Consider the following 21,618-nt stretch of genomic DNA (forward strand, 5'->3'; position numbering starts at 1 on the left):
ACGCCGCCGTCGCCGCCGCCGCAGCCAGCCGCGTGACAATTACTCATGAATACATTTTGCGCCTGATAAAAGTAAGCAAAATGCTCAACTGGGCCGACATTTGCGTTTTATTTATGGTTTTATTTGTGGCAAACACAAAAGGACAACGCCAACGATGGCATCACCACGAAGGATGTAGCATGAGAGTAGAAGTAATGTGTGCGTGTGTCTGTGTGTGTGAGTGTATGTGTCTATCTATCTGTGTTTCTATCTACGAATGTATGTGTGTATTCTCGCCATAACCATAAAGTCAATTTATTTATTAAGTTTTTATCGCAAACGTCTCGAAGTGGAGAAAACTCTCCACTCTTTTGGCAACAATGAAGGCAAAAAAGGAAGAAAAAAATTGAGAAGAGGAAAACCATTCGCAAACATACATATCTTTCACATGTCCTTTGGGTATGGGTTGGGCAGGGATGCTATTCGCTTTTTGCTATTAGTTGTTGTTTTTGTTGCTGCTTTTATTCTTGACGATTTGATTTCATTTGATTTGATCAAATGCGTTGTAATATGTGCTGGAAGAGACTCAAATACTCTGTCTAATTGCAAGAAGCGAAATCCAAGTATATAACATAATTTCCAGCAATCAAATGGACGAAAAACAGGTAGCAGGTCCTCAAAGGAACTCAAAATATTGTCCCTGGTAAACTATGTTATTGCATTATCCAAAGGAATTTATTAACTAATGAATAGTGTGGCTTTAAGGATACATTGACACTTTAAAAGGGGTGGAAATTGTTTAGATGACTCTTTTAGAGTCAATAGTTTTTAGTTTTTTATATACCAACGCACTGACTTGACGAAGATATGTAGATATTGGAACATTCGAAGAACACATTCAAAAGTCCAAAAGAGTCATTGGGGCTTTGAAAGGTTTGGCTTGGCATTTACCGAATAGTATTCGGGTTTTAACACTACTTGTATTATTTAGATCGAGAACTCAAATTTCCAAATACAAATTGGAGTACAACTTGGTTTTCTTTTGAACTCCATTCTGTTCCCTTTCCTTTGACTAACAAATACCAGGCACTATTTATTCGAACACTCGTTTCAGTTCGTTTCCAGCATGAACTTTAGAGTTCATAAGGTTATTTGCCTTATGAATGTATTCCCGCAACTATCCAATACTGTTGGAGCTACATAGAACACTAAATATTTTGAAATATTAGCCAATGAGTATAGATTTTTGGAACACTGCTAGAAGTACCTAGGTAATAAGGGTCTGAAAATGAATACATTCCATACCTTTGAATAGATACGAGTAAACAACACTTTTTTCTAATATGAGAATTAGTAAATGATTGAAAAGTAATAAAGGAGATCTTGTTAATATCAAGTTACTCGAATAACAATGTTGTTGATATGCTTGATTAATACTTTGCAATTCGTTTATGGCCTTGCCTATGCGAATGTTGTGCGAGTGAGTACAAACGCATGCAAATACTACATTAATTCGAATATGCACTTTGTATTTTTCCATTTCTATTCATTCATGCTAGTGTTGGGTCGCTTGTGAGTGAGTGAACAAAATTGAACGACTCTCTTCTTTTTGACTCGTTCACATTATCACTTAGTGACTCACTGACTCAATTGTTCGTTGACTCAGTGACTCACTTATTCAATACTTACTAGCTTAGTTACATTCATAGTATAAGAACTGTGATCAGGGACCTTAGAAAACAATGAAGTCAGTAAAGACTTAATAAATGAGCCAGTGAGTCAACTGAACAAGTAAGGCAGCTGAACATGTGAATCAGTGAGTGAGCAACTGAGTGACTGCTCACTCATCAAAATGAATCACTAATTCATGAAAACCCACGCAGACCTCAAATACATTGACAAATTTTCAAAACGGGCAACTAAAAAATATATGTATTCATTTTTAGAATAGCTAAAGAACTCGTTCGGATATTCTGCACAATATATTTATTAAGACTATGTTCTTTCATTTGGATAATTCCAGAGGAATTAAGAGATTGGCGTTTTAAGAGGGGTGGAAATCATTTTGATGAAACATTTATTTATTATGTCTTGTTTGGAAAACAAATTTACGATTTTCTTTGTGCTGTTCAAAGTCGTCCTAACTTCTACAATATTAAAATATTTTCAAAAATGGTGTACAGATACAAATGTTCATCCCATTCTTCTATTTCCATGTTATTAATTCGGAATTATTAATAGATATTTAAGAAGGAAAGAAATGAATTCAATGGAATACTCATATATAAGCAAATGGATATTTTAAGTGAGTTATTATCTGGTTTCAGGTTTTTGTATCCTCAGGACAACTTGTTTATAATATAGAATAGAACCTAACTTTAATAAAGTACACATATGTATAATAAGTTAGTTTGAAATTATTTAATTCATTTTTAAGCATACATATACAACTTTCAGCTTATGTCTGATTGATGTTTTCAGTTTTAGAAATATTTTTAACTTTAAAAATATAATTTGCAAAACCAAAATATAGAGCTTATCTCAGTTTTCGAAGAACTTTCCAAGATCTCATAATGCCAATCGATGTAATTCAATATAGATTGCAATTTATTCTAAATAGATATTCTAAAATATTATCACTTTGCTTGATTCAGACAGAATCAAAGGACAACTAATGGCTTTTTATCGTAAATTTTTTGATTGAAACAAAGACGGAAATCGAATTTAACTTAAAAATTTAAAACTTTTCATTGATTAATCGTAATGGTCAAACGAGGGCTAATGCAAAGGAAATGGTAGCTGTTTTCAATTGGAATTGACATTAAAATAAATTAATTGAATCTTATTTAAAAGAATAATTACTGTTTCGCCTGTTTTTGCTCTGATGGGCTTTGGTAAACATTTGCATATATTGGAAAGTAAATTTGGGCAGACCCATCTCAAGATTTAACCAATTTGTGATTTGATCTCAAGTCCGGGACAAGCCTGTTTAAGCTTCATTTGAACCCTTTGCCTTGCCCCTTTCATGATTTTCCAAAGCCCCGCATGAAAAACTAAAATACGCAGCAATCAATCGATTTAAAAGTTAAGCAATTTAAGAAAGAAGTAAAAAAACAAAGGGAGAGAGAGTCGAGATTGCTCCGCTCACCTATGGATGTAAGGGACCCCGGCCTGGACACACGAACAGATGAAATTGAACCCGCAGCTGGCTTTGCGTAATGCCTCGCTTATCTCGATATTATTTTGCCATAAAAAAAAGGGACCAGCCCAGAATGGAATAGACAAGACCGGAGCAGACCAAATAGCCGGGACACGAACACATGTCATTTGTTATGTGTTCTGGCACTGGACCAGGCTCCTTTAGTTTTCGTCCGTCGGGCGTGGGCATGCAAAATGTTGTAAAGTAGCCAAAATACAAGAAACAAGCGAAAAGCAAGAAACAAAAAAAGCAAAAAAAAGTCAAATAAAAAAAGTGAAAGAAGGGAGAAACTTTTCACATGTCACAAACGAGGGCAAGTCGGGCGACACATCCTCATCCTCTCAGCCCCAGACCCAGTCCAAGTCCCAGTCTCAGCTCAGTCTCATCTTCATCCACATTCATGTCGTCGTTGCATGGAATGGACCGTAACGAATCCTGCGGGTTCCGTTGATTTTCGTATTACCCCACAGCCACCCTCTACCCCACCATCCCATCAATCCACCATCTAGTTGCCCTACACCAAACAACTTGACTGTCGCTGCACGCGCGTTTCAAATCCCTTTAGTTACACTGTTTCAAAATTAAATATTTACATTTCGTATGCGACGCCAAACAGGATGTGGATGTGGCGTGTGGCATGCGGCAGCGGCATGCCTTGTGCGGCATGCGGATCCCCATGAGCTAGAGAGAGAGAGAGAGAGAGAGAGAGAGAGAGAGAGATAGAGCGGAATGGCCCACCTTACTGCGATGGTCAACTCTGGCAGAGTCTATCTCTAGCATCGCATCTCTCCTCTTGCCTTGGTGTCTAACTTCGGTGTATTACACTTGACATGGCCCAAAGACAAGGGCGTCGTTTGAGTATAATGGGAGGGGGGTCGCCTTATGAATAAGTATGAGTATGACAATAGATTATTCGCCTGCGATATCGACTGACTTGAGTTTTGAGCCCCATCTAATGCAATGGATTGTTCATCCCTGTTTACTACGTCCATGCACATACAAGGAGACCTCTTTCATATACATTTCATAACTGGCAATTTCCACATACCACATCCAAGTTAGAGGCACTGCGCTGGCATGTTTATCCCATTGTGTTGTGGTTTGTTTTGTGCTCTGCAAGGGATGATAACTGATTTCATCTGGACGCGTTTATTTAGCAATTTGTTTGGACTCTTTGTGACAATTTTTGTCATGGTTTCTGGTTTAACATTTATTTTATGACCATGGAAAATCAGCCTGTCTATGTATCAATATCAATCGGAATAACACAACCGCCCCCCACAGATGGATTTGGTATGTATCTGTATATGTAGCCGTATCCGCATCCGTATCCGGATCAGGTGCAGCACTTAGTGCCAATTTTGATGGCAATTTATTAAGCAGCAGATTCAAAGATATTGTGTGAATTATTCACGGTTGGTGCAACAATTTTGACACTGACTTTTGCCGGGTTTCCCGGTTTCTTCTCTTATTTTTTGATTAAATCAGAGCAATGAGAATGGTGGAGCTTAGAGCTGACCATGGGCTGCGGGATGGGATGAAATGGATAAAATTGTGTGCTCTATTGTAAATGCATCAATTATGTTATCAAGAGTTGTGGAAAGAGACCGAGGGACAGAGAGAACGAACTAACCTCGGACTGTATAGAGAATTATTGGCCTATAAACTAATCGCATAATTGTACAAAAGTAATTATCCTAGTAGGGCTCATCCTTTTCATCTTCATCTGCTGCCGCTTATCCTTTTCTGCCTTGTGATTTTTCCACCTAGCTGACGAACTATGGCGACTCATGCGCTTCGTTGCATCCCGCAAAAAGGAAGTGCCCACCAGCAGAACAACAGAAGCAACCCAAAACAGGATAGGAAACGAAACGAAACGAAACTACAACGAAAGGCATAACGAGGCAAGGTACGGCAAGGCAAGGCACGGCAAGGCAAAGAAGAAGCTGAGAAAACAGTCGGAAAAATACAACAGGACATACGCGCGCTTTGTTTTGCGAACAAATTAAAATCAAGCTGTTGATAGCAATCACACACTTGAGGTAACTGAAGTGATGGATGAGGCTCCTCCTTCCCCTTCTCTTCCTTTGCCGCCGCCGCACTACCGCACATCCATATGGATGCATGTGGGATGTATGCATCACTAGCAACACCATCATCCTCATCCTCTCTCTCGCTGACTGTTTCCGGCAGCAATGAGAACGAATCCAAACGAATCCCATCGCCATTCGCCATTCGCCATTTGCCATTTGTTGTTTGCATTTCTCTTTGGTCGTTTTCTTTTCGCTGCTTTTCCTTTCGGTGTGTGTGCGAGTTTTGTTTTCTTATGGGTTGACATCCTAAAGTGCCTATAGTTTTTGTTGTTTGTGTGCTGAGCGTGCACTAATTAAGTTGAAGAGGCCACTACACTACCCTCCACTTCACTACACTCCACAAGAAAACACAGATGCCTTCGATGAGATAAGCCTAATAAAGAAAGAGAAACTCAGAAGACTATATAATCTGATTCAAGCTATAAAATGATCCTCAACTTGGACAATTGCCAAAATCGGTCTCTAATCATAACTAAACTAGCGGTTTAGTGAGTTCTTAAGATTATGTCTGACTTCAGATATACATTAATAACTTTTGTGAGTAAATTCTTTCAAACTGATTCATCAAAAACTGTTGAGATTGCAGTCTAATCATCTGTTCTCCCAACATCTTTTACCAATCGTAGTTTAATTGTTGGTTAACTCAATGTTAATATTAATTCTGACTTCTGAATCAGCTTGGAAGTTTGTTTTAGGATACTTTCCTACAATTCCATCATTTGATGTGCTTAAAACTTTTACTAATCATAACTAAACTGTTGGTTTAATTCTAATCTCTGATTGTATATTGATATTTCTGTGTCAGTATCATTATCCGGTCCTAAGATCTGCCTATTTCTTTACCCCTTGGCCACTATCTTTTACTAATTATTGATTAAGTGGAAACTTTAATAGAAAAGTGTTAGAGGATTTACTCAAAGTTTCATTCAAAATTTCTAGTGTCCCAATTGAAAGTATTTCAGATGACAAATCAACTAATTGTAAGAGACTTCTTAGGATCATCATCTTCACCATGTTATGAATGTGACTGATCTAATGTGTTTATGGTTGGCAAATTTTATCACCATTTGCAAGAGAATCTTTTTACATTCCCTTATCTCGTTTGAGCTGATGATCTTTGCATCTTTGCTTTGATCGAAAATCGATCGATCGATTGCCGGTTCGCCGTTTTGCTGACCAATTAGTCAGACAATCACAGCTTTTTCTCTTGCAGTGCACACGATTTTTTTGTATTTTTTGGTTTTTTCTCTGTTACGTACGCAAAAGTAATTAATTGCAGTTGCTATCACTCCCTCCAGCCAGGCAGCCAAGCAGCCAAGCAGCCATCCATCGATCCATCCATCCCTCAGTTGGTCAACCAATCGAAGCGAGAGTTGCTCACAGAGATCTTTGAATTGCAGTCGGAGTCAAAGTCGAAGTTGGAGTCCGAGGCGAAACGCATACTTTCTAAAGCAATTATCGAATGCCAGCGTGTCAGAGAGTCGTCCCCGCATCCACATTGGCACGCGGAGTAGTTGAATCAACTGGGATCGGTTGGCTGCGGTTGATGTTGATAGGGGAATGGTGGGAGCTGCGGTGGGATGGTGGATGGGGGGCAAGGTAAGGGCAAACGTCTCGCCGTCGCCATCGTCAATTGCACCGTTCTGTGGGCTGCTTGTAGTTTCATGACGCCAACAACGCCTCATCGTGTTTGGTTAGCCGCCGTCAGAGGCGACGCGAGCCGACGCCAGGCAGTTGGTGGGCTCACAGGCTCCTGGAATGGCTCCTCTGACTGTGGCTCTAACTCTGGCTCTGGCTAAGTCGTGATCATTGCCTGTGTTTGCAAAATATTTCTACGCATGCCCAAAGACTTGAATCCACCGTCCTTCACCTACTTCACCTCCACTTCTTTCCCTTCAAATTGGCCTTGAGGCAATGATTGGCTGCTGCTCCAACTTCAACTTCGATTCCAACGTCCCCTCCTCCGTCTTCACTCCTCCTTTTTTCCTGCTGCTGTCGTTACTAGTTAAGGCGCACGCGTATCTTCTCGCTCTAACTCTGTGTGTGTGTGTGTGTGTGTGTGTGTGTGTGAGTGTCTGTGTGAGTGTGTCTGGATCTGGATGAGTGCGAGTGTGGCTGAGGCGTTGATGGCGATGGCGCTGAAGCTGGCGCGCATGCGCAACGCAACTCAAACCACAAAGAAACAAACAAAAAATCATCATCATCATCATCATCGTTGTTGTAAGACATATATTGCCTTTGCCTCTGGTTTGGATCTCTTTCTCGTTCTCTCTGTATCTATCTCTCTCCCTCAATGTGTGTGTGTTTGTGTGTGTGTGCGGGACCTCCCGCAGATAATTGCCCATCATCTCATCAAGTTTCGCCCAGCTTTTTAAGCACCAGCAATAAGAACGCCAACAACAACAAAAAAAACCATCGAAAGCCCACAAAACAAGACACCAAAATGATGAACGCGACCACGCAAAGTAGAAGTAGCTGCTGTCTGGGATCGGTTACTGGCCTGAGAGTTTTTCCATCTGTATTAGCTGGGTGGATTGTAAACTTTATAATTGTCGAGTAACCCAAAAAAAAAATAGGGAATTTCGTAGCGATTCGCATATCTAATCAGAAGTCAAACTTCTTAAGTTACTCTCGCAATCCCAAGAGTTGGAGATGCAGATGGGATGCGATGGGATAGGATGGGGTGGGGGGGGGATTGAACCACGTTAATCGAGTCATATCGATTTTAGCGTAGTTCGTGTCTTGGACGTTTTACTTTGCCATCCAGCCATCCAGCCAACCAAGCCAAGCGATCATTCGAGCAACCGACCAACCAGCAAGGAGGAGGCACTTACACAGATCTCATCAGCCGCCTCTAGACCTCGGTCTTGGCCTCGGCCTCGGCCACGGCTATGACATCGGCTCCGGTCTGCGCCCAGACACACTGATCCACTCTGCCCCTACCCTCCCATCATCCATAATCATCATCAGCTTGCTGTCTCCCGCTAGCCGCTTCTTCTCTAACTAAATTGAATACAATTGCAGCAGTCGGTAGGTCGTTTGGTCGATCGTTCGGTCGGAGGATCGGAGAAACGAAGCACCAGAGGGCCCCAGTGGAGAGAGTGTATATAATGAATGAGTGTTCATAAAATTGGCGGCGATGCCCGGGCTAATATCTCAATTCAGGGCAAATGCCAGGTAAACAACCATCTAACCACCTGGTGGTGGTTCTCGACCACCCACTAAGGGGTAGCCACCTGCCCCATCTCCCGCTGTTGTTTCTTGGTCCTGCTACTGACGGCTCAAGCTTCTCCCTTTCAAGCTGGCAAACAAGCCAAAAGCCAAAAAATAATAAAAACTTCTAATTGAATGCAAACATGTGTAGTCTCCGGTTCCAGTTCCAGTTCCATCTTCTTCGTCATCTTCTGCTTCTTCGTCGTCGTCGTCGTCATCGTGGTCGTCTTCTTCATATCCATTTGCAACTTTACCCCTTATAGCCATGTCATGTTTGCATCTTCATCTGCCCCCCATTTCCGCTCCTATCCCCCCCATTATCATCATCTTTAGTTTCTCTTTCTTTTTGTTGTGTCTTCCACTTGATGATTTTGCATCTTTTTGTTTTTCTTCCGTTTTTGTCCTTGCCTAATGGGCACACTTGGCTTAAAGGCAGCTAGGGGCGGAGTGGGTTGGGTTATGCCTCTTCTTTAGCTTCCTGGAGCAGCACTTGACCTGGTTCTCTTCCCGTTCTTGCTCGCTCCCGCTCCGCTAGCCACTCGGCTATATGGCTGGGTCTAAGTTTTAGTTACGTGTGTGTCACAAAGCTAATTGCTCCCGGGATGAATGCATGGATGGATGAATGGATGTCCTCCAGGGTGGGGCAGATGAAGCGGATTTAAACAATCTTTGCTTTATCGTTTAATCACCATCAAATGTTTAACTAAATGCAAGCATCCACATAGCTACAAGTCCACCCCATTCCCAAATAAGTCGAGTCACAGCGGGTGATTTTAGTCACACCCCTCCCCGTCTCTGCCCACCGCTTCTCCTCTAACCTATGCAAATCTTCTCCAGCCTGCATTTGGGTTAATTTTGCATACAAGCAACCGTCGAAGCACAACGACAACAATTTAATTTCCAAAAGCCATAAAAATGAAATAAAATTTTCAATTGTAGCAGTTGGGCGTGGCAAAAAACAACAAAAAAAGAGGCGAAGACAGAGAAAGGGAGAGAGGAGAAGGAGGTATGAGATGGCAAAGTGACGACGACCCTGCCAATGGCACTGTCCTCCACCTTCAACTCCCTCCGCCCACTGTCATCAGCAGCGGCAGGGAAGCTTCCGCATCCTGTTGACGCCTGCCAATGGATGACTGTCTTTTTGGCGGCCCTGCTTTTATTTCTCATCATCATCATCGTCGTCATCATCATCATCATCACCACCAGCATTATCATCATGAGCGACTTGCTCTGGTTTTTTCTCTTTAATTTTCATGCGACCCTTCCACCCACTTTTTTAACGTTTGCAACCCTCTCGCGCATAAATCACAGTCACCAAATCCAGCTCCTCGTGGCATTCAAAAAAAGCAAAAGGCGCGGAAAACCAAAGCCGAAACGTGCCGCGGACAAGGACGATGACAACAACAACAACAAAGTGGGTGGGTGAATTGACGGTGGGTGGTAATCCCATAAAAAAAAAAACAAACACACAGAGAGACAACATTAAGAGATCAACTTGTAGATCATGCAAATAACAATAGAAATTGAATTTACAATGTTTCCAACTGATTTTTACTAATTGATTCATTTTTTAATTTGACTTGAAACCACACATAACGGTATCACATCATTTAGGCCTATATATGTAGGAATCCTTCAAGAAAGTAGTCTCAGCTTAAGAGGTATAACCACTTGTTGGAAACCTACTGAAAATATTCTAAGATTGATTTATCCTTTCAAGTGAATTTGGTGGCTGCAAAAGCGGGTGGGACACGAAAAGGGGCAAGCAAAACTACAGAAAAGTAGGGGAAAGCAAGAAATGCAAAGGGGAATTGACATAGGTACAGATTCGAAAAGTCAACCCACTTTACGTCCCTGTTCGAATTTTCGTTTAGCAGATTACGAAATATTGAAAAAAGATGTCTGCAGCTTTTGATAAGTAAGATTTATTAACTCAAGACTGAATCACTCTTGAGAAGAAAACCTTCCACCTCAAGTATCTATGTATATACATTCCTGATCAGCTTCAACAGCCAAGCCGATTTAGCCTTGTCTGTCTGACTATCTGTGTATAAACCTAGATCTCGGAGGCTATGATAGCTAGAGCCAACGAATTTGGTATGTTTACTCTTTTAGAATGCACGCTGATCAAGTTTGTCTAAAAGCTTAATATAAAACGGCTTTTTTCAAAGACTAGCTAGAGACATTTGGCATATACATATATACATATGTATACTCATAGTAGGATTACTATTATCAATATCTAGGAAGAAAACTCGTCAACGTCCAGACAATCCTCTGCAGTGCAAAGGATCCACGAGATGCACCAACGGTTCTACAACGTCCACAGCAATCGTGGTGCCTTCTTTCACATATGACCATCCTCTTCGGGGGAAGTTGTATCTACTATACAAAAAAAATCCAAAAAACAAGGCGCAAAACAAGGCGCTTCTTCGCATCAGAGAAGCAGAATGGTACATCCAAAATTAGGTTATCTGTCATGACCTGGGCTTACCCACTCTAACCAAACTAGCCTTGTAGTCCATGCAAATTCCTTAGCCATCGACTTGGCCTTCAACTACTGTAGGCGTAGACTTAAAGGGCTACATGCATTAGACAAGCGTCAAACACACACGGCCAATGCTCGCGAAAACTATCCAAAATTATAGATACTAAACAAGATATATGTACATAGTACATACTAGAGAGCAGCATGAATGATAGAAAAATCAATTCGAGTTAACAACATTCAAAATCAAATGAATGAATTGAATGACTTTAAAAATCGACTTCAAGTAAATGAGTGTGCGACGTAAAAATCAGTCGCACAACATTGAAACGAAAAAAAACGAATTGAATGAGTTAGAAAGTGAGTCAATGAGTTGCTATGATTCGAATGCATTCGAATTCCAATTCTGATTTTAGTATTTAGTATTTATTTCTATTGTATATTTTTGAACTATATGTGATTACTATGCGACTAAACTAGAGTGGTCAGTGGCTCAGTGGGGACCTACTCAGACTACAATACTGTTGTTATCGGGCTTAGATAGAGATAGAGAAGAATGTTTTTTTTTTTCCAACTAGTGAAGTAATATTAAAAGGTAGATCCATCGTGTATATGATAGATAAGAGAATATGGGTTTTTTTTATAATATATTAGATAGCCTTATTTATGTTTTCACGGTTCGTGGCAACTAGGAATCTTATTTAGAAAAATTAGATTTTACAAGATTTGTCCCAAATTGTCAAATCCAAAACTGCGTACTAAAGTTTTTGGTGTATAGCAAATTTTAATTGTAATAGCCATTTCGCCATTATTTTCCATACATTTTTGATAAAATAATTAGTTTTTGTTGCTTTTAAACATCCCAATAAAAATGAGTCAATTCGAATAATTCGAATGATTCGAGTGCCTTAGTACAATTCGATGCTTTGACACTCAATTCAATGCCTTTCATTAAACAGAGTTACGTATTTTTAGAGATATGACAAGTACAAACTCACACTCATTTATTTCATTGTGTAGTTGTCACTCATTCATTTGAATTCAATTCGAATGGAGTCATTTGACTTTGACTTTTCTCTCATTCATGCAGCTCTCTAGTACATACATACATATATATATATATATACAGGGCCGTCGAGAAGATATCAGGGCCCGGTGGTAGTAAGCTACGGGCCCCCCCCCCCCCCCCACACTTTTTTTTTGTTTTACATAAAACCATTTTTTGAAGGTTGGGCCCGGGCCCGTGTTCATAATGCCTGATTACGATTAGTAGATAATACACAAGTGACATTCTTTTACGGTTCAGATAAAGTTGTAAAGGTACATATTAAACTTTTCCCAAATTTAAAAAATTTCGATCAAAAACCGGGCCCCGCTAAAAACTTCGGGCCCGGTGGGAATCCCACCTTTACCACCCCCCTCTCGTCGGGCCTGTATATATATATATATATGTATATAAGCTACCTACTTACCTAGGTCTACAACTTCTTCTAAGAGTTCATAGGCGTAATATTAAAAATTTTACACTAAACGTTATAAATATTTAACCATCCAAAAAATGTCTTTTTTCTCTTCGGCCAAAGCTAAGATGATCACACTCACGAAGACAATAACCAAAATCAGAACTAAAGTTCAAAACTCGAACTGTCATAAATTCGTGGACACTATTGTATATTTGGTCTCATTAATTTGAACCAGTTGTTTCACTTGGTGCATGGTATAAGGAAGTCGGCGAGTCGACTTACTTAAATTCCTTTTTTCTTTCGAATTTATTGTGGCCAATTTCAAACCAATTCCAAAAATATAATGTCAATTAATTTATAATATTAATAAACAATTGAAACACTTCTCATTAAAGAGAAGATCCCGTTTATCTCTTAACAGTTCTCACCACAACTCACCACAATCAATCACAGCAACAGAAGGAGCGGGCTGTGTGTGTGTGTGTGTGTGAATTTGGTTAGAGGGCAATCAAAGGCTTAGCACTGGCCACTAATAACTTTAAATGCTTCTTGTTCTTCTGGTCCTTGAGAACGTGCTTGGCTGCTCCAATCCTCCAGAATTTCAATCCTCCACCTTCCAATCATGAAAAACTTGTCCCTTCTATTGACAGACAATCAAGCACTTGAAAAACAAAGGGAAAAAAGAAAGAGAAACATACGGCGGCCGGCAAACAAAAAATCAAAGCCGCAAATACACACAAAATAAGCAAAAGAAGGAGATGAAGAAGATATCACAGATTTTCATTATGAAGCATTTAAACCACCAACCCACACCCACAGCCACACCCACATCCACATCCCAATCCCAGTGGCAACCCCAACCATAAGTCACCTACATCATTGCATGGTCTCAGGGGTTGACTTTGGGTTCTTTGGTTTTTGGCTTTCTGTGTGATTTTGTTTTTTTTTTTTTGTTTCGTTTGCAGCAAATTAAATTAGATGCTTAATATGCAGCAAACGTTTCATTTGTTTTGCGGCTAGAAAATCAACGTGGAAAATTAGGCAAACAAATGGTAAAGGAACGGGAAATGGCGGGGCGGCGGGGTGAGGGAGTGGAGAGCAGGACCCGGCCACTGGCTGAGGATGTCCTCTAATGAGGCGAATTACTTCTGGACAGAGATTTGAAATCATTATCCCGTTAAAACTAATCTTATTTACCGTTCGCCTTACAAATTTCTCTCAGGACTTTTGTTAATTTTGTGCAAACATTCGATCTCCATCTTCGTCCCATCGTCAAACATCCTACATCCTGCAGGCCGTTGTGCTGGGTGCCGAGCTGGGCCAAGTAAATATTTGGCTATTGGTTGCCAGAAATTTGAACAAAAAAAATGTATATCTCATTAGATAGATATACCTATAAATATGTACATATACGTCCATAAAATATTTATTTAAATTGCCATCGATGTGCGAATCGATGTAGATCTAAAGACCGTGTCCTGTATAGCCTTTGTCCAATTTGATTTTAGAGTTATTGCCAAGGAGCCCTCGCATTCGCCTGTGAATCGCATTTGGATTTCATTTAGCGCTAATATGACTTTACAAAGTTAGTCTTATTGTTAATAAGTATAAATAACATAATCAAATGTTTGAATTTAATGTTAAGTACGATAACAAACATCTCCCAAACAACTTTGGATACGGGTTATATGTAATCGAGTTTGAGAACAATGAGTTCGGATCGAAAATCATATGTCGAATATCAGTGCCGGATTAGCCAATATGGCAGGATTAGCAACTGTTACGGGCCCCGCGTTTTCAGAGAATTTTAAAATATTTTTGATCTCTTAAAGATTGATTTATTGTTCTAAGAAAAATGGTTAAATTGGCAAAACATTAAAATAAAATTGTGGAAAATTCTCAACTTTGCGAATCTGCAACTTTGCCGATTTATTCGAAAGTGATATCCTTTGGCTTAATTCAATTAAGTTCAAGTTTCAAGCGAAACAAACAAATACCAACAAACAGCAAATTGTTTATAACGCTCCAATTCGGTCAATTTTTAGAGTATTTGAAGAACTTATTATAAATTAAAAAAAAAAAAAATAACTTCAAAATGTGCTAAATTGCGATTTAGTTGAGATATAATTCTTTGAAATTGGTTAGAAATTTATCAAAATACAGTCAACAGAATAGTCAGATTGATGAAAAGTATTTGCTTAAAAAAATCCGAAAAGAACTGATTTTAATTGATTTTCATTCATGTCCTAGCTTTCATATTGGATAATTTTCAATAAAACCTCGAAAACTTATTTGGTTTTTTGATTGCTACAGGATGTAGGGCGTAGGTTGGGCTCAGCCAGTGGACATATCCACATATTTCCTAGGTCCCGCATAGTGGTCGGGCGTGTAGGACTCAGGTGAGCTATCATAAATACATATTTGAGTTTCAGAAAAATGAATGATCATTTCAGTCTAGTCACTTGGAAAACAGTCAGCACACTAGCCGACTACGAAAAATACTTGGATGTTTTCTATCTTCTGTCGATAGATAGAATTAGAAATATGTTCGAATACTTGATAATGAACTAGCCAAGTTTGTTGAGAATTTGAAAAGTTTTTGATGGCAATGCTTTGGGATGGGAATTGCGGGCAATGCCAATCAAAAAGTTGGTTTAAAACCGATTTGTCCACCATATTGTAAGTATATGTAATGTAGCAGCAGCTGGCCACAAATTGAAGAAAGAGAAGATGTCTTCGTCATATGCAAATTTTTGATTGCTCCCAGACCATTGCCCAAGACCCAGAGCCCAGAACCCAAGTCCAAGTCCAAGACGGATTCTTCGGTCTACAACTACAACAACTGCAATGTCCAACTAAAAAACCACAACAACTCGAAAAAATAAAAGACGAAATGCGGTAGGAAAACCACACAATAAATGGGCATAAATTACAAAACATGATGGAGAGATGGAGCCCCGCCATTTGGGCATTTGGTTTGGTACTCCCGTGCCGGCACAGAGGCGGAGACGGAGACGGAGATGGAGTCGCCTGATGCGACCAGTTTGAAAATTGATAATTTCTGTTAGCCAGCCGCACATTGGATGGACTGTACTGGATGACTGGCGCATTGGTGGACTATCCCCCTCTGGCTGGCGCCGGCGAGTGCGGCATTGCCACTTGAATTTTTGATTTAACAAATGCTCATTTGTAAAACGGGCAACGAGAACGAGAACCGAAAAAAATTCAAATGTGCTACGTCTGGCGCTCTGTGGTAACAAATCAAAACCAGGCAGCATCAGCAGCTGGCAACGAAGAGAGAAGGCCGAGTTGTGAAGTGAAGTGGATTAGGCTGGTGGGCGGTTGGTTGGCTGGTTGGTTAGTTTTTGCAATTGGGTGCCCCCCTTGGAGGGGCTTTAGTTTGGGGAGTCCAAAAAACTTTTGCACAACTCTCTTGGCAAACAATAATAATGTCACGTTTATCGTGTGCAGCTAATTACTAACAAAAAGATAGTTTGTAATCCTACACAAACCAAGAGCACAACTGAGCCAGCCAGCTAGCCATTCGAGCGTGGCCAAAAGTGGCCCCTAGGACAAGACCAAACAATGATAGGAGACGGCCAAGACGACGATGACGATGACGGGGTGACGTTGACTACAAACCAGTAGCCAGTTTCTTGTTGTTGTTGTTGCTAACTTTTACTCCTTTCGAGCACAAAAACAACAAACTTAAGCAAAACATGTGCACAAAAATCTTTTTTGGCCAGAGTTTTTGGGCATTAGCACACGCCTGAATTTCATCTTCTCCTCCTACTCTATTCCTGTCTCTGTCACTCTGGCCACACCCACTCGGCAAAAGTTTTTGGCCTGTTGTTGGTCTTGGCCAACAGCTGCTGCTGTTGCTCCGATGCTGCTTCTGGCAGTTAGTAAAGGCATTTCAACAGTCAAAGAGAAATATTAGTATTACATGAATCGATTTTACATTGTTCTTTAATGTAAGACTTGTATATATAATATAAATATGTATTGTATAAAGCAACAATATTTAAGTTAGTAGATATATATATGTATATATAAAAAAATGCATATAAATATGTTTCCCTTACGTTTTACTCATATATTTCGCTCAACATTAGATCGATCCAACGATCAACTGAGCAATTAATATACATATATGTATGTATGTGTATATGTTAATATATCAACCTTAGTTTTCGTGTTCGTTTGTGCCATTTTTAACAATGTGCTTTAAAGTAATTGAATGCCAGATTTTGCTTTCTTTTTTGTTTTTTTGTTTCTGGACAAATCACAGATGTAAGTTTATATATATTTTTTGTTTTTGCTTGCAATATCTGGCATTTGGTTAGAGTTTAAAAATTATTGATTTTCATCTTGGTGTACAATTTTAATTGACACGAAAAGAACATTAATCAATTGCACGCATTGTTGTCGAGGACACTTGATGTGATATGGCTTTTGCCCGCCTCGGAATTCCAATTGAATTCCAATGCAGGAAATACAATATTATTGGCATTGGCATTGGAATTGGGAGACGGCGAACAATTGAGCAAACGATTACAAAAGTTGTTTCGAATTTTATATATATATAAACTATATAACAAAAAAAAAAATAATATCCGCTTTTCATTTTGAGACTCAAATCCAAAAAAGAAACAATTGAAAGGAAACTGCAATTAATAATTAAACAAACACATACTATAACAAACATTTTTCGCTTGGCTGTAAGTGGCCAAGTTGATGTGTTGGCGTTGTTGGCCAGTTCACTGACGAGTCATGCCCGTGTTGTTGTTAGTTGTTATCAAATTTGAGCTAAACGATAACAAATCCTCTTGATCTCGTTTATCCCTGGTGGCATGATACGCCTCGCGTTCCCTATCTGGGAATTTAGTTGGCAAGTTTGGTGAATGCAAATTCACTTTGGCCTCAAAGCGGACACCAGCCACTTCGACCTCATAGTGGCCAGAGAGAACATAGTCATTTGTGACTGGCAGCTCGCGACCTTCCGCATCGAAATTGCGCACGAATCCGAGGCACACTTGCTTCTCAAATGTATAGCCATAGCCGGTGGTTGTGGTCATACCGACATAGACACCATCCCGATATATAGGCTCCCCGCCCCAACACCACATATCCACCTCGTGATCGTGGTCGTTGAGCAACAACTGCACATACATGCGTTTCACGCCCTCCTCCCGCTGCTTGAGCAAGGCACTGCGTCCTATAAAGTCAATGGGTTTCTGAAATGGGATTGATTGTATTGGGAGAATGACGAAAAGATTAAGCAGCTCACATTCAACTTGACACGCCAGGCGCGTCCGCACTCGAGAGGCGTGGTAAATGTGTCCAGATCTTGTCCCCAAAAGGCATAAAACTTTTCAATCCTAAGGGCACGAGTGGCATAGTAACCTGGCAAATAAAATAATTGACTTATTCCAATAACAATAACTTACAGACACAATTGCAAGAGTTGACTAACCTGCGTGTTGAATATTGAACTTTTGGCCCGCCTGATGCAGACGAGTGTAGACATGCAAGGCATAGTCATTGGGTATATATAGGACATAGCCCAATTCACCCGTATGGGTGATATTCAGGACTCTTATGCCATCGGCCAGGCCCACATCGAGTTCCTACAGAAAAACAATAATAGCGAGAAGCATCGCAGCAGTTTCCAAAAATCTTACCTTATACGTAAAGAAGGGAAAGTTCTTCGGCGTCAGATCTGTGTCGGTCAATTCGGATAGCAATATGCGAGAATACGGACCCAATATGCAAATGGCCGTGTACATTGAGGTGACATCCGCAACATTGACCTTAGCCCTGAGATGGGCAGGCATGTGTTTGCGTATCCAGCACATGGAACGTGTCTGCTGAATGGTGGGAGCAATCATCATATAGCTATGATAAGAGAGAAGGGTTTTAACCAATGACAATCGTAGCCGTGCTTATCCACTCACTGACGCTCCGAGAGTCTGGCCAGAGAGCAATCGTTCTCATAGCCACCATTGGGATTCTGCATGCCGGTATGGATGATCGAACCAACGGCCACATCGACATCATTCGAGCAAAGATATTGCAGCAAATCGACCACTTCATTGCCCTTGGACCAAAAATCGTACTTGGTGAAGGAGCTATAGTCGGCGATTCCAATGCGTTCGCGACAAGCGCGATATTCCGAGGCCACATGATCAAACCACGGCGGTTTGCCGAACGTACGAGTCTGCGCTATTCGAAAGCGTGGCAGGCCAAATTCATCTGGCAATAGCGAGGAATAGGTATGAGAATTCACAGGACATATTGAACCTAAGCGACTCACCTTTCTTGTCATTCTGATCATAGTAATTGGGACGCTCGTAGCCCATGGATTGTCCAAAAACGGCGCCACCGGCCTTAAGCGCCGGATAAAGGGGTGACATGCGAAGATTTCGACCGGTTTGGAACTCCTCAAATGGATAATTGATCTCAAAGTGTTTGCCTGGAGCCTCCTTACAGCGATCGCGTAGAAATTTACGATTATTGTGCAAGCCCAGGAACCGGCTAATGTCCAAAATGTGCAGATCCAGGTAGGTGGATCCATTAGTTATGAGATCGGTGAGTACACGGCCAATGCCCCCCGAGGCCGAGACGCCCATGGTCTTATTGCCAGCGGCCACGTAGTAATTTTGTATTTCGGGAGCCTCGCCCAAGATCCATTTGCAATCGGGTGAGAACACCTGCAGACTATTGGTTAACCTATCCAAATGGGCCTTCCTAAAGGGAGGAACGCTGCGCAACAGAGCATCCAACAACTCGTGAAAGTGATCCCAGTCGGGCGGGTGCTGGCGCGCGGCCTGTGAAAGGGGTATGACGCCATCCTCGTAAACCATTTTGGCCTCTCGCTCAAAGCCTCCAGCCAGGATGTGCCCCTCGCATTCGCGAAAGAATATCCTGCTGTCGAAGTCACGCACAAATGGTGTATTCGGGTCCAGATTCTCAATGGCCTTGGTATGAAGATAGTGATGCTCCACTGCCTTGAGTGGAACCTTGACTACCGGCTTCGACAGAGTGCCCACCTCCCTGGCCCAGAAGCCGGTGCAGTTCACGAAATACTCACAATTCACATCGCCCGCTGTGGTCTCCACCCTGTCCACTTTACCGCGCGAACTGTGAATCTTCTTGATGGCACAGTGCTCGACAACGCGAACGCCAAGCCGTCGCGCCTCTTCCATGAAGGCATGACAAACTAGATGCGGATCGCATACCCCATCCTCCGGTATCCACAGTCCCCCTTCAATGCCATCCAGCGATATCAATGGGCAATGCTCCTTGCATTGTTCCGGACTCAAGATCTCACAGTTCATGCCCCAGGCCACAGCCTGAGATTTCATTCGATTGAACGCAGTCATGCGATCGAAATTTCTGGCCAGATTCAAACTGCCCACCTGGCGCCAGCCGGTGGGTAAGCCACGCTCTGTCAGCTGTTTGATAAGATCGATCGAGTACTCAGCCAGCTTCAGCTCAGTATAACTTGGCTCGAAGCGTCCAGCAAGTCCACAGGCACTCCAGGGCAATTCGCCACCCACACGATCTTGCTCAATCAGCAGTGTGTCTTTGCCCCAACCCTGCAGGCCCAAATGATAGGCCACCGAGGCCCCAGTGATGCCTCCGCCACAGATGACCACCCGTGCCTGCCCAGGCAATTGTCCAGCCAGATTTTCACTCAAGTCGGCTGCCTGATGGGGAGCGAATTTTCGTTTACGCAGCACTTGATCCTCCGTGGCATCCGCCGAAGCTGTGGCAGTGGAAGAGCTCAGCATTCGGCAGCTCTTTAGTCCTCTTCTCCAGTTGCCATGGCGCCCCACTCTTAAGCCAAAGCTGGAGCAGGACCAGGCAGTTGCTAACTTTTGCATCGCTGGCGCACATTCAGTCAGCTTTATCATTATGCAGCACTGTTAATGAGAAATGAAACAAAGATAACAAAGGAATTGGCATGTTGTTGTTGTGTCAACAGGTTGACAATAATATTTGCAGCTAATTTTTAAGTTTTAATTAGACGCACTTTTTTATTGTTCGCAATTAATTTTACCACAAACAGCTGATGTCCCCCCTATTTACGATAACTGGGCTACCCCCCTATTTGCGCAACATCTGTTGGTTAAAGACGGGGACGTCCGCAAATTTATCGATATGGCATCGATAATAATCGAAAACGATAGACACTCCGAAAATGGCTATTGCGTTCAAAAGTGTTCCCACCTAAAATCAAACTCGAAACAATAATTCTTATTAGTTGATCTTTATTTCTACTTTTGTTCATCAAAATCATTCGTCAACTTGATGAAGAGTTATTAACAATTTTCATTTTTTCTTTTTGTTTTTCATTTATCTGCTTCTGTATTCTCCTTAAAGTTTATTATATTGCGTTTTATTCAAAATTCGGTATTCATTTAACTAGAATGCTGACTCATTGTCTTCTCGATTTGCCATTAAAAATGAATCAGAAATCAAGTTGCAAAGAAGCCGAGTATAATCTGTACTGATGTTCAGATGAATGTACGTTATGTATGCATCTTTATTTCTTTGTATGTATTTATTATGTCTCTATGTAATGAAGTTTCGGTTTGTATGTTTGTTTGAATATATTGTATGACATACATTCGTATATGTTTATTTATACATAAGTTCTCTTTTTCATTTTGCATCATTTTATTTTCCTTTATATGTGGGTGTGTGTGTCTGTGTATTTGTTGACAAATATAATTGTTGTTTTTGTTTATTTTTTGTTTTGTTTTTAATATAATATTTTACTAGGAATTGCTTTTCAAAGAATGTTCTCATTTGAAACTAAACTTAAATAATCGATTAATCGCTTATGTAATACAAAAATTTGATCGTGCATAAGGAAAATAATAGGAAAAACGAATAAAAGAATTGCACGTTTTCGAGAGAGAGATACACGAATGCAATAAGAAATTCAACACAATCAATTAATTAAATCATATTATAATTATATATACGTATGTATTGTATTTATTTAGAGAAATCTTGTAAGATTTTTCATTGACGACCTCGTTTTTGACGCAACACTCTCTTAGGAAGGGGAAAACAAAAGGAGAATCATGATCAAACATATAGTACATACATATAGTAATAATTGGCTTGTAATCGGGAGAGTTTCTAGATACATATGTATACATAATGGCG

The 21,618-nt window shown here is 40.7% G+C and overlaps 1 protein-coding gene across 1 annotated transcript; it reads right to left on the reverse strand.

The window, feature by feature from the left end:
• Window positions 1-16,386: 16,386 nt before the first annotated feature.
• On the reverse strand, window positions 16,387-20,522 carry LOC6653148 (pyruvate dehydrogenase phosphatase regulatory subunit, mitochondrial). The gene is made up of 7 exons (XM_002075299.4): window positions 20,474-20,522; window positions 18,752-20,363; window positions 18,393-18,690; window positions 18,120-18,333; window positions 17,912-18,065; window positions 17,726-17,841; window positions 16,387-17,672 (listed from the first exon to the last, which is right to left on the reverse strand). The coding sequence occupies exons 2-7, from the start codon at window positions 20,352-20,354 to the stop codon at window positions 17,196-17,198; spliced, it is 2,862 nt and encodes a 953-aa protein (XP_002075335.2). The 5' UTR covers window positions 20,355-20,363; window positions 20,474-20,522; the 3' UTR covers window positions 16,387-17,195.
• Between the last annotated feature and the right edge of the window lie 1,096 nt (window positions 20,523-21,618).

Source organism: Drosophila willistoni (genome assembly GCF_018902025.1).
Source record: "Drosophila willistoni isolate 14030-0811.24 chromosome XL unlocalized genomic scaffold, UCI_dwil_1.1 Seg142, whole genome shotgun sequence".
Classification (NCBI taxonomy): domain Eukaryota; kingdom Metazoa; phylum Arthropoda; class Insecta; order Diptera; family Drosophilidae; genus Drosophila; species Drosophila willistoni.